General features: G+C 38.3%; 1 protein-coding gene across 1 annotated transcript in view; it reads left to right on the top strand.

The window, feature by feature from the left end:
• pde11a (phosphodiesterase 11a) overlaps nt 1–13,112 on the top strand; it is a 40,501-nt gene that overhangs the window by 9,448 nt on the left and 17,941 nt on the right. The window contains exons 3-10 of the mRNA XM_028591830.1: nt 1,198–1,287; nt 1,940–2,080; nt 2,247–2,311; nt 3,905–4,037; nt 5,469–5,544; nt 9,137–9,204; nt 9,319–9,411; nt 10,434–10,484. Coding sequence (XP_028447631.1) covers nt 1,198–1,287; nt 1,940–2,080; nt 2,247–2,311; nt 3,905–4,037; nt 5,469–5,544; nt 9,137–9,204; nt 9,319–9,411; nt 10,434–10,484 — 717 coding nt within the window. The remainder of the gene's footprint in view (nt 1–1,197; nt 1,288–1,939; nt 2,081–2,246; nt 2,312–3,904; nt 4,038–5,468; nt 5,545–9,136; nt 9,205–9,318; nt 9,412–10,433; nt 10,485–13,112) is intronic.

Here is a 13,112-nt window from a genome sequence, read left to right on the forward strand (position 1 = left end):
ATACAACAAAAACACAAAACAAAACCAGTCATACACACATACGTGCAACTGAAGAGGGACAAAGCTTGTTTGTACAGTATATACTTTCCCACTCCACCATTGTATGTATATGTTTCTTCACTCTTGACTCTCTCTTTAGTATAAACAATCCATTATTGCTATAGTCAACATGCTCTATAAATTCACATGGCCATACTTACTATTTAAAAATAGACTGATAAATTGAAGATATGTAGCTAACCCAGGAGAGCGGTTTGATTGTAAAGAGAAATTGTAGCAATTAGAGCAGGGTTTCTCAGCCTTTTCCAGCCTACGATGACATTTTTAGGTTTACAATTATCATGACCCCAGCAATTACAGCTGTCAACTTGTCATGGGATCAATTGTACTTCACACATCAAACAAATAAATAGTCAATATTAGTCTGTTCTTTTCCTGCATATTCAACTGCATGTGACATCTCTCCCCATAGGTCCCTAACTCAAGGTTGTGAACGTAGACCTCGACTACCTACACAAGCTTCCCAGTTATCAACACAGCGCTATAGGATTCTGTTCTTTACATGTTCATTTATGGCTAATTAGTTACTGATGCATTATGTTTTCTAAAAGGTGACAGAGATATCCCTGTATCAGCGGCCACAGCTGAGTAACTTCCCATTCATGCATTGTTGTAGTGTCCCTTTCCTCAGGTCACACTATAGGCTGGTAAATATTAGTGTGTTTGTTATACTGCTTGTATCGTTTACACAGCAGCCAGATGCTAAAGATAGATAACTAAACAAAGAGGCAGAGTAAGGAAGCACACAACCTATATTCTATTGATTCCATGTTATAGGGGTTGAGTGTCTCTGAGATAAGGCTAATTGTACTTGAATTCAACCTGTGTATTCACATCACAGCTGTTGTAACTGCATGCAGTTGCAGCCACCGCTCTGCATCCTGCATATTGGTGTTCTTCACGAATCAACAGCGGTGAGAAAAAAAAAGTAGTTCAATTACAAAGCAGTGCGACGTTCGATTTCAGGATACATATTAAATAGTCATTAATGTGGCTTAATGACTCTATTTATTATGTATCCTGAAAGTGATTCCATTATTTATGTGCAGTCATTTTGTGACATCAGGGACCATGTTTGATAAAATATCCCTGTTTTTCAGTTCAGTGATGACAAAAGTCTGCTAAATATGTCCACAGGTGCTGCAGATGTACCTGCCCTTCTGTGGTATTGCGATCTCCAATGCCCTACTCTTCGCAGCCTCAAGGAAGGAGTATGACAGGAGTCGGGTAAGGATAATAAACCCCCCGTCAGCATTACCCCCCCCCCCACCCCCTTGATGCTGACAACGACGGTGTATTGATCAGCAGCAGCCCACTTGCTGCCACTGCAAAGTAGCATGCAGCCCTGCATGGACATTTTCTCTGGATCTGTAGTGGGGGATGGGCCTGTATCCAGACTTGGGCCTGGTGTATGATCTAAATCTCCTGGGGAATGTTAAGAGATGCACTAATTCATTCCACACATTGATCTGTGATGGAACAGAACATAATGAGTACACTGCTCAGTGAATGGAGGAGAGAAATCAGGATAGCTCCCTTTATACCTTATGATTTGTATGTGCTTATGTATGAAATTGGATGACACTTCCTTAGAGAAAGGACCTTACTTACTTCTACTGGGGGAACTGATCATGTTATATCATGATGTTGGTTTATGGTTTAAGGATAATAATAATAATAATAATAATAATAATAATAATAATAACAATAACAACAACAACAATAACAATAATAATAATCATAATAATCATAATAATAATTGTGCTCTTACAGCTCAATGAGGTAAAACATCTTTATCTAAAGTGGATTTTACAGCAGCGTGTGGTTCAGATTATTAGGAATGATGGCAGTGGTGTCTTTTTCTGTCGCTGGTGTTCAGGCACTCTTGGAGGTTGTCAATGACCTGTTTGAAGAGCAGACTGACCTAGAGAAGATTGTCAGGAAGATCATGCACCGTGCCCAGACATTGCTAAAGTGCGAGCGCTGCTCTGTTCAGTTGCTGGAGGACATTGAGTCACCGGTACAGTTTTTTTCTCTACTGTTCTGCTGTGTATGTGTCTGTCTGTCTGTCTATACATTTGTACATGTGCATGTCTGTTCTCTCTGTCTGGCTTGATTTATCAGTGAATACTGGGTACCATTTTTTCCAAAATCTTGAATGATTTCTTCCCTTTTAAATCTTTCAGGTGGTGAAGTTCACCAAGTCATTTGAGCTACTGTCCCCTAAGTGTAGTGCAGACACTGAAAACAGGTATGTATGTAAAATCTACTCTGCTCCTCAATGACATCCGGCCTAATGAAAAACATAGCATTATCTTCCTTTTTCACATTTCACATATTGGTAAACATTAAACTAACTTTTGTTTGCCTTTGGCACCACGACATCTGCAAATTCTGCACAGAGCTTTGTTTGAATCTGTAAAGCTGACAAAAAATAAAGGAAGTATAAAAATGGAATATTCTGTAGTGCTGTGGGAGCAATATGCTGATGCTGAATAAAAGACATACTAGGAGCCCTACTTTATTGGGTTTTGCTGCTTCTCTCTACTGCTAGGACGGCTGAGTGGAGAAAAGAGAGGCTTAATATTGTGTGGGATGTTTATGGATGAAAACCATTGCTGAAAGGAAGACAAATTATCCCCCAAGTCCTGCACTTGCCGTAACTGATATGGTCACTTCAAAGCAGTAGTTATAACTGCAACAGTATTACAAAAAAAGTTAGTGGCCAGTTCAGTCTTTCATGACTAAACATACACTCCCTACTTATTTGTGTCTCCGGCAGACGCGGCCTTACCTATGTTTCACCCGTTTCAATTGAAACAGGCCCCGCCCTCCAAGGGGGCCCCAACAGACCAGCAAAATCCCATTCATTTTCTCCGTTCTCCGGTGTCATATATTAATAAATAAATAGCCAGTTTGTGATTTGAAGTAATAAAACTACACATTTCAAATTGAAATGACAAAAGTACAGGATCTCTGTGATGACTCTAGTCTTCCTAAAGGTTTACATGTGAATAACAAGGGTTGTTATGCAAGATTTATATGTGTGTAATTAAGTGAATAAATTTGGTGTCAGAGAAGGCGAGCATACCGTAGGATTTCTAATGTGCCTTACAATCCCCAGCCACCCCCCATAGGGAGCATAATGTTGAGCAAGTGCTGCTAGTGTTTCTATGGCAGACATGAGACAGGGAAGAGTGAAGAGCAAGAAAGAAAAAGTAGGTACGGCATCTCGCCATCACACCCATGAGGTTTATTCCCTGCTGCACACACAACTGCATCACTAGATCAAAGGGATTCAAAAGATCTTACATCAGTGTCTCTCCATCTATATTCTAGTCTAGAAAGACAAAATGAGCCACACTGAACATTTACCTTGTTGCGTTTGAAGATAAAAAGTCAGCGACGGCCCACTGCAGTAAATGTGAATGGGTAGTCTGAGCAGGGATTCAAGTGTTTCTGTGGCAGTGTGGGGGCGTTTGGCAATAAGGAAGACAATCACACACTTAACTTTTCATTACTTCATAAGCTGCAGGAGAAGCTTACTAATATCTACTGTATAAGAATTTCATTAAATGCAAGTCAACGTAAAAGAGGGTCCACAAGGAGAAATAAGAATGGCCTATTGCAAGCTTGCAGTTCACGTATGAAAGAGAATATAATCTTTTTTTACTTGAATACAATAAAAAAATATATATTTTTCATTTTTATGATAACAAAAGTTATCAACTAAAGGAGTGTGTTTTTAGAATGAAATCTCTGCTGAGAGAAGGCAAGTGGACACATTTGGCCCAGTACTATTCTGTTCCTTTTGTCATCCTCCCCTCTTATTTTCTGATCCTAGTTTCAAAGACAGTATGGAGAAATCGTCTTACTCAGACTGGCTCATCAACAACAGTATCGCAGAGCTGGTAGCATCCACAGGACTCCCTGTGAACATTAGCGATGCCTATCAGGATCCTCGCTTTGATGCTGAGGTAAACGCACAATAACATACCTTTCAAATCTGACATCCACGTTAAAATGATCTCAACTAACATAACAGACAAACCACTATGAAAAATATTCCTGTGACAATTATCATTCAGGTCATAGTATTTCTAGAAGTACTCAATCAAAACTAGATTTAATGTTGGTTTTGAAGATGTTTCACCGTTCTTCCAAGAGGCCTCTTCATTACCACAAACTAGTGTGAAGTCCCAGGCATTTTAATGCTCTATGGGATGTCCACACGTCAATGTCACATGTGAGTTAATAAGGTCACATGGGATTCATTAATGGCTATGAAACGGTCTTAGTAGTGATGTCAGAATGGCTTTGTAAGTATGTATTGTGATGAATAGACAGATGGTTTGAAACAGAAATGAAGGAGACCATCGATGTCAAACTGTAACATCCATCCCTGAGCTGTTTATCAGTTTACGTTGCCGTCTTAACATTCCATTCAAGATGGTTTCATAACAATCCACACATTAATTTCTGGACTCTGATATCTCATGTGATTGTCATTTGACCTTACGGACTCACACATGACCTTAAGGACTCATCCAGGTGTGAAGATTAAAATAGCTGCTGGTCAGTAGAACTGCTGAAGCCTCTTGGAAATGTCTTCAAACCAGTCCAGTTGCCTTTGACTTAATACTTTTTTTATTTTGTATTTTGTTTTATTTGTACAACATGGTGAGAATTTACATACTATCCATTTTTCCATTTTGTCAGCTGTTAATTGATCTCCGTAGGATAAAGGCCCTATCAAACCAGGAAGCATCAACCGCTGTGGCCGGTGCTGATGCTGCATAGATCTAAACAGAATCTCTCACCGGCTATAGCACAGCAGTCCGCTCTGCATCCAGCTGCAAGCAGCAACATTTTGACATGGTCAACCTTAAGCAGCAGTGACAGAAAAATGGAAAATGTGTGTGCTGGGCGGAAAAGCAGCAGGCTCTCACTGAAATAAATAGAGGCAGCAACTTGCTGCTTCTCATTTTTCAAGGGTTCTTACTATACTTCTATGTAGCCTCTTCCATTAGAGGTGAGGCATTTACTGTATACTTAATAATCCAGTGGTGATACTATCATTTAATGCTAGAGAGCTGGGTATCATTTTAAATCTTCCAATACTAGTGCTAACTTAAACGTTATGATTTTTTTAAAATTATGATTTAAATATGAAAATAGCAGATTAAAAGGCAAGTAAACTAGTAGGGTACACTACAGATTATTTTTGTAATGAATTATTTTGCCTGTTTTGTCATATGGTAAAACCTTTGGTTGACAATCAAAGTTTTGAGGTTCCAATACCCAGTCCTATTTATACTTAAAGCTTAAACTTTTGGAGAACAGTGCAAGAAAATGTCTTATGCAGATGGATGTTAATTCTTATTTTACACTACTCCCACTCTTTTTAGGCACACCAGTTCTCAGACTTCCACATCCGCTCTGTGCTTTGTGTTCCCATATGGAACAGCAACCACCAAATCATTGGTAAGTTAACAAATGGAGCTTCTTTTTACTTTTGGAGCTTCTCTTACTTATTTGATGTATGTCCTTGAAGATTTGTATCGGGTCTATCAATTAAAAAAAACAAAAAACTATGCACATATTTATAAAAAGGTATTACATTTAGAGTATTGTAATTTATGATATGGTAAGGTATGGTAAAAGTATGTGGACACCTGACCATTACACCCGTAAGATTATCTTATTTAAAAAACGTGCTTGACTATTGACCATGGCTAATAATCTAAAATATCATTGTATGATGTAGCCTTAAGATTTACCCTAATCTGAACTGATGGAACTAACTCAAACTGGCCTGGCAATATATCAATATTATATCAATATCTTGATATAAGACTAGATAGCGTCTTAGATTTTTGATATTGTAATATCATAATATGACAAAAGTGTTGTATTTTTCTTGTTTTAAAGGCTGCATTACAGTAAAATTATGTAATTTTCTGAACTTGCCAGACTGTTCTAGCTGTTATATTATTTACCTTTACCCACTTAGTCATTATGTCCACATTACTGATGATTATTTATCAAAAAACATTGTGTAGATATCTTTTTAAAGGGGACATATTATGCTTTTCCGTGTTTTCTGTCATATCTACAATGTTATAATGTTGGATTTTCATATTAAACGTGGCCAAAACTTCAAATAATGACGTAAACGTATTTTAGACAAATCCCTGTGAGCTAAAACGTTCAGATTTCCAACTGTTCTGAACACTCCGGTTTCAACAGTTTTTTCTACTCTCGGCTAAGTCTTACACAACTCTAAGCCAGCCTTCTATGATTGGTCATCTGCTCCAAGTAGGCAGGACTGTTTTTCTTTTTTACTACATTCTAACGGCAGTAAAAGATGTCATCTTGGCTGACAGTGTCGTTAAATTCTCCCCAATTCCGAGTCACATTACTCCTGAATGTAGTATTTGGTTTAAAAGCCTTTATTTGCGATTTTTGATGGTATAAAGTGCTGCTTCGTTCCACTACAATATAACGATAGCATACTGCTAACTATTAAGTAGCTACATGCTAACGCAACATAGCTGTAATCTTGGCCAATGCTGGTCATTTCTCCCCAAATTCCGGTCACTTTACTGCTGGGACATGTCCGGTTGTGTAATATTTGGTTTAGAAGCCTTTATTGGAGATTTTTCACAGTACAAAGTCCTGCTATACTTCGCCCAGCCCTAGCTCAAACTATGAAAAACAACATACTTTGTCAACATACTTTTGGCCATATATTGTATCTATGATGCAGCTATATATTCAGCAGCACTTACATCATGTAGCACTCACATGCACTCATAATGCAGGTTTCAAATGTCTTTTTTCCCCCATATTGCTGCATGGTAGACAATAGGGGAGAGGGTAGCTCGAGCGTGTGTTCAGCTGAGGCTGCTTGTGTGTGATTAGATCCATGCTACACTATCACTCCAAACTTGGAGTTCCCTTCTTCTGGCTGTGTGCTTTGTGTTTGTGAATCAGCCCCAGGCCACCAAAACACTGACACTCTGACAAATCATTGATCTCTCGTCTGGTTTTGGTGCTGGATATTGCAGGGAGGAGTAATGATAGCAGTTCCCCTCGGTCCACTGAGATCTGATGCAGGAAGTCATTAGTTATATTTGAGGGCAAAATGATTAGCATATCTGCCGCAGATGGTCGGTTAAAACCTGTGTGTGTATGTCTCTGCGTGTGTGTGATGTCCGGGTGTGCTCACGTTTTTTTTTGCGTAGGTGTAAGACCATTTGTCGGGCAGGGGAGAGGGAAGAGGAAGAAGAACAGAAAGAGAGTGAGGGGAGATAGAAATGCAGTGTGTGGGTGGCACCCGAGGAGCTGGAGTGAAAAAAAACATTATGCAAACAAAGCAGCAGGAGATTAAATTCTCAAGCCAAGGATACATTCAGGTAGAAAACGAATGTCCTTGTGTCATCTGCCAATGTTACAGCCAGCTCCTTCAAAATGTCACCAAAAGAAATACTGTTGTAACAACAATGAGGTTTAATGTTTACTATCAAATATGAGTACAATCATTCTAGCACCTACTTTAGCAATATGTCATTAAAGCTACTTTACTAAAGGTATAATAAGGTGTTTTTGGATGATTGCATTTTCCAAATTCAGTTACCTAAGATTATAAAAAGATGTTGGTTTTCTAGCCTGAATTGCCATTTCAACAATCCATTACAACTAAGTAAAATACAACTAAGCTACTGAAGCACCACCATTATACCACAGTTTGGTTGTGACTGATGATTTTCAAGCTCATGTTCAGCCTGCACTGGTAACTCAAAGTAGGGGAGATTACCAGGGTCATTCTCGTATTTTGTGTATGTGTGTGTGTGTGTGTGTGTGTGTGTGTGGGGGTATTATGATGTTTTATTTTTGCTATTGGAATCAGGACAAAATGTGAGTTTTAGCAGATTAATGACAGCTCTGTGATAGACTGAAGGCGGGACCTGTCTAGGGTGTACGTGGGGTATACACATACAGTATTAATGATGAATGGATGGATGGTCAGTGAGAGAATCTGTAAAAAATCAGGCATTAAATGTGTGACGCTGAGCCCTCTCAGTTGGTCAGGATTTTAAACAAATTCCTGACTGGATTCTTGGTATAATTCCTCATGAGCTGGTTGCAAAATTTGACACCTTCCCTCCACCCCTAGTGAACAAACTGTACATTGTTCTGTCACGCAACACACGGGTCATTCATGTAAAAACTCATTTTATGTTTTTGTTTTTTTGTGTTATCATAAAAAAACACTTGTGGCATTAGGAATATGGTGTGGTTGAATATTACGTGGTGTCCATGGGGCTCTAAGCAGTCATTTAGTTCACTTATTCTTGGGGCCACCTATGCCGCAAGTCATCACATATTATATGCTCATTACAGAGGAAGCAATAATAGATCTGAGAAGACATCAGCCCTGTATTTTAAATTTAATGACACCATAATGAAAATTGTTCTTAGCTACATTACTAATCATGTTTCACCTCTGTGGATTTCCAGTTATACATTGAAATTAAAGTGTCACTATGGCAGGTTTGTTTGACCTCCTAGAGATGAATAAAAATGGTAATGTATTGTGTAATTACTTTTTAGCATAATTTCTCAGGGACAATAAAAGTCAGTCTCCATCAATTAAATGTTTATGCTTTATCAACAAAGCCTTTCTCTGTTTTTAATTAGATGATGAGAGAAGCCATCTAAACAGGGAATATTGCTGTCAAATAAAAAGGCTTCAATCCCACTGCAGCACTGTGGACAACAACTGGAAGTCTTGTCAAAAACAAAAAAGATTAGCTGAATGCCAACTTAACCAGTGCCACATTTTGTCATTTGTATAACAGTTTACCATACTCATACAGTGTACTGCTATATAGATCATAGGATGTTGTTGTGTCTCTCCTTCATTTCCATTAATAATACATGTTAGTCGATGAAATAAAGTGTGTGGGTGTGATGCTCTTTTCATTGGAGGCAGGTTGTATCCTAAGGAGTCTTGCCAATATCAAGCTTAAAACATGATTGTTAAGTTCTTATTGTATGGTTTGTGTAACAGGTGTTGCCCAAGTGCTGAACAGGCTCGATGGGCAACCATTCAACGATGCAGACCAGCGTCTCTTCGAAGTATTACACTTGCTTCTATATCTTTTCAACATACAGTAGCTCATTGTATATCAGAAACTGTTGTAGTTAAGTCTTGAGTTGAGTAGTTATGTCTGCTTTTTGTGCTTTTCTCAGGCGTTTGTGATCTTTTGTGGACTGGGCATCAACAACACCATCATGTATGACCAGGTGAAGAAATCCTGGGCCAAGCAGTCTGTGGCTTTGGATGTAAGGACACAACATCCTATTCAATTATCTGCCTCACATTACAATTAGAAAAATGTGCTATTTCCCTGTTTTCCATGTTTTTATCCACTTACATTTGCTAAAAACATTACTATGCAAACAAAGAGTGTTGACTTAAGTTGATTCTGCACTGCTCCTGCTTTATACCTCAGCTTCTTGTAGTCATGCCTGTATGCTCATTGTGTTCATGCTATGTCCTCCCTCAAATGATATTTTCCTGTGCGTGCTATTGGTTCTTGTATTCCATTAGCTACAATGGTGTCTTTATTTTGTATTTCCAGTCAACATATGCTCTGTGCTGAAACATTTACCCAGAAGTCATTGGAAACAATGGCTGCTGTGTGGCTAATATAAGGCATCTTCTTACTTATTCTCTCTCAGGGGTCTTACTGCTTGGCTCATTTTTTAGTCTCATATTTCCACAAGAATGTACGCATGAAAAAAGTGCTGATCTCTCTTTTGTAGATAACCTTCTCACAAAAGGTTTTATTGAAAATTAATGAGAGCCAGTGAAAAGCAATCCCTCATCTGCCCCGCAGTATGTAGGCATTCAGCACTACTCAGCCTTTACAGTACGTTCTTACATTACAATAGGGAGCTTTCAGGTGCATTAAAGTAGTTAGCACCTCTCGGTTTCAAGATAGGAGAAGCAGAGAACAGAGAGACAGAGCATTTAAAGCAGAGGCACAGAATGAACTTACTGTATATGTAGATGCATTGCTTCTGGCAGCACTGAATAAACATGAGCGTTTATGATCAAATAAGCAGCTAGAGGTCTGTGCGAGGTATTTCTCTCAGGAAATGAAGGGAACATGGCGATGGAATTGGGGCTGACATGGCTGCTCTTGTAGACTGCTCTAGAGGCAAATGTTAACTTCCTCATCTGGAAGATCCACTGAAAGGCTGTGTGCAGTATTTTCAGCTGTAGCTTCTCTAGGAACCCTACTGGTTATTTTAATGATTTGAAAAATACATTTAATGACACTGTGTCATTTTTTTTGCAGGTTCTGTCTTACCATGCCACTTGCTCCAAGACTGAAGTTGACAAATTTAAGGTAACAGATATTTTGCGTTATAATCATTACATTTATCTCAGCAAACCTATTTCTTTCTATTGACAGTAGTAGTCAGTTTAATAAAAATAAAAAATCTGAGCTCAACAAAGATAATAAAGTCATAACTCATGTGAGACATTGCTTGTTCTTAAAGCCTCTTCCTTTAACAGTAGTAACATTGTTGTTAATGGATAAGGCTGGCAATATTCTTTATGAAGCCAGGATAAATCACACATTAGACTTCAACTACTATTTTGTGGGATCTTTATTATATTTTCTGTTGTTATTTCCCCCTGCTGTTTTATGCTTCTTGTCTATACAATTAAAGTAAAATAATGCTTTGCTTCCACCGAAGGTAATGGTTTCCAATTTACAAAATGAAACAGGTATTTTTTAAAGCAAATAATAATAAAAAAATCAGTAGTATTCCAGCAAAAATACAGCAGAGGCACCTCTGTAGGGAGGAGAAAAAAGAAAAACATTCATAACACTGCCCTGTATAATCACCATACAGTACTTGTGCTAACCTATCATACTTAAAGGTGCAATATGTAATACTGAGAGCTAGTGTTTAAAATAGTTACTGTAGGAACCGTTAAAAACCCCACAATCTCGCCGCCCTCTCCACACCCCAGACAGACACACTTCCTCGGCTTAAAATTACGATAGGAACCGCTAAAAATACCACTACCTTTCCGTCCTTTTCCACCCGACTGAAATACACACTTTATTGGCTTAGAATTACGGCAACAATCGCTAAACACACTGCAAACTCAAGGTCCTCTCTTCCCGATTTATAGCCTCCCTCTCTTGGCTTCAAATAACTCACTGTTGTTGGCTACGGCCGCTGAACAGACTACATGTTGTAAACAGCCGTAGCCCGCTTGCCTGGTCCTCCGGTAACGTTAGCAGTTAGCAGGGCTAGCATGGCGGCATTAGCCAGGACCAATCGGGATCACTTTACAGGCTGGGTCTCAATTGTTTTTGCGAGTAACTAACTTGGGTACTCTAGCTATATAATTCAATGTGAGTAGTTACACGAATGTTGAAATAACATAAAAGGCCCATCCCTAGTAGCTGTGATAAATTAGCCTGAAGCAAAAGCTTACCTGTTCAGGAGGAAATTCTGCGTCCTTTTGGCTCTAAGCTGTCTCCATCTTTCAAATACATCTCCAAAATTTACCCGGGGTTTGTTACGTCTCTGGTCACGCAACTGTTAGAAACTGGCATTAGCATGGTTGTCAGAAAAGATAGTATTTCAACTTAGCATGTTACCTTAATATCTGATGACGCATTGGGGTCATTTTTGGATTTATTACAGTAAACAAACACAGTTTTCTACCTAACTTGCTGATAATAAACTCCAGTGACACACATGGAATGTTTTCATTCCCCAAGCATCTGCAATCCCCAACATTTACACAAAATGTGGTAGATCAGACAACTTTCAACCAATAAAATGCTATATTGTGCTATGTAATTCTTAAACAACATGCTTATTCATATATTTTCTCATCATTGGCAAAAGCAGCCATTATCACAAAAATTGCACATCATGTTGTACTTCCTGGTTACATACATTTTTCTTATTGTGGACAAATTGATTGATCCCACTAACAAGTGTTTCCTGTGTAACCAAAACCTTATATAGCTTATTCCTCTGCGCCGTAGACCTACAGTGTTGTCCAAGCACTATTAAAAACACCATTGAGCCACAATGTTGCGCTGGGTGACACAATTGTTGATTGCGAATGTGGGTATTGTAGTTTATTTTGAGTCAATTCCACATACACCATCCTTCTGCCAGAAGTAATCACTAGAGCAATGGTTCTCAAACTTTCTTTTCAATGATCATCATCTTTGACATATGTTATTATCCAAGTACCCCCTGACCAGAACCAAACAGTTTGAGTAAAAAAAAGGCCACACTATATAAAACAAAAACATGTTGTAAACTTTGTTGCTAAACTATGTTTTACTAATTTGTTTTGTTTTTAAATAATAAAAATGAAGCTGATATTTGTGACCCATTTTCAAAAATATATGTCTTAAGTAGGAATGAATAGGCTTGGAGTGTCAAAGACAGAGGGAAGTTGGAAAGTAGTGAGAAACGGACTAAATTGCATTGTTGTTTTTAATCTTTTCATGAGATTTGTTGACAGTAGGAAAAATATAGAATAACGCCTATAACTTTATATAATATATATAATAACTTTTCCTTTAAACGAAATCTGTAAAACAAGGCCAATATTAGAGGAGCACATGTTTCTGTATTTTCCTCCGTAATTAAATGACAAATGTATCTAATTGCAGCTCAAAGTAACCATGTTAACGTACATTTCCCACAAAGGAGAGGACAATGTGGAGTCATTTCTTATCCCCATGTTACCTAAGTCCTCATACCTCAATGAAAAAATACTGTAGGTCATTTGTCATTGCCTTTCAAAAGGACCCATATGAATGTTTTCTGATCTGGCGTTTTTTCTATTGAGAACAGTCTGTCCTTTATATATTGCAGCGTATATACACAGTGTGGTTTACAATTTGTGATCATCAGGTTTGCTCTGGTGGTGCAGGTAATTGCCCTAATATAATTTCATTGTTTTCCTACTTCTGCAGATGTGTTCC

This window comes from Perca flavescens, chromosome 11 (assembly GCF_004354835.1).
Source record: "Perca flavescens isolate YP-PL-M2 chromosome 11, PFLA_1.0, whole genome shotgun sequence".
Classification (NCBI taxonomy): Eukaryota; Metazoa; Chordata; class Actinopteri; order Perciformes; family Percidae; genus Perca; species Perca flavescens.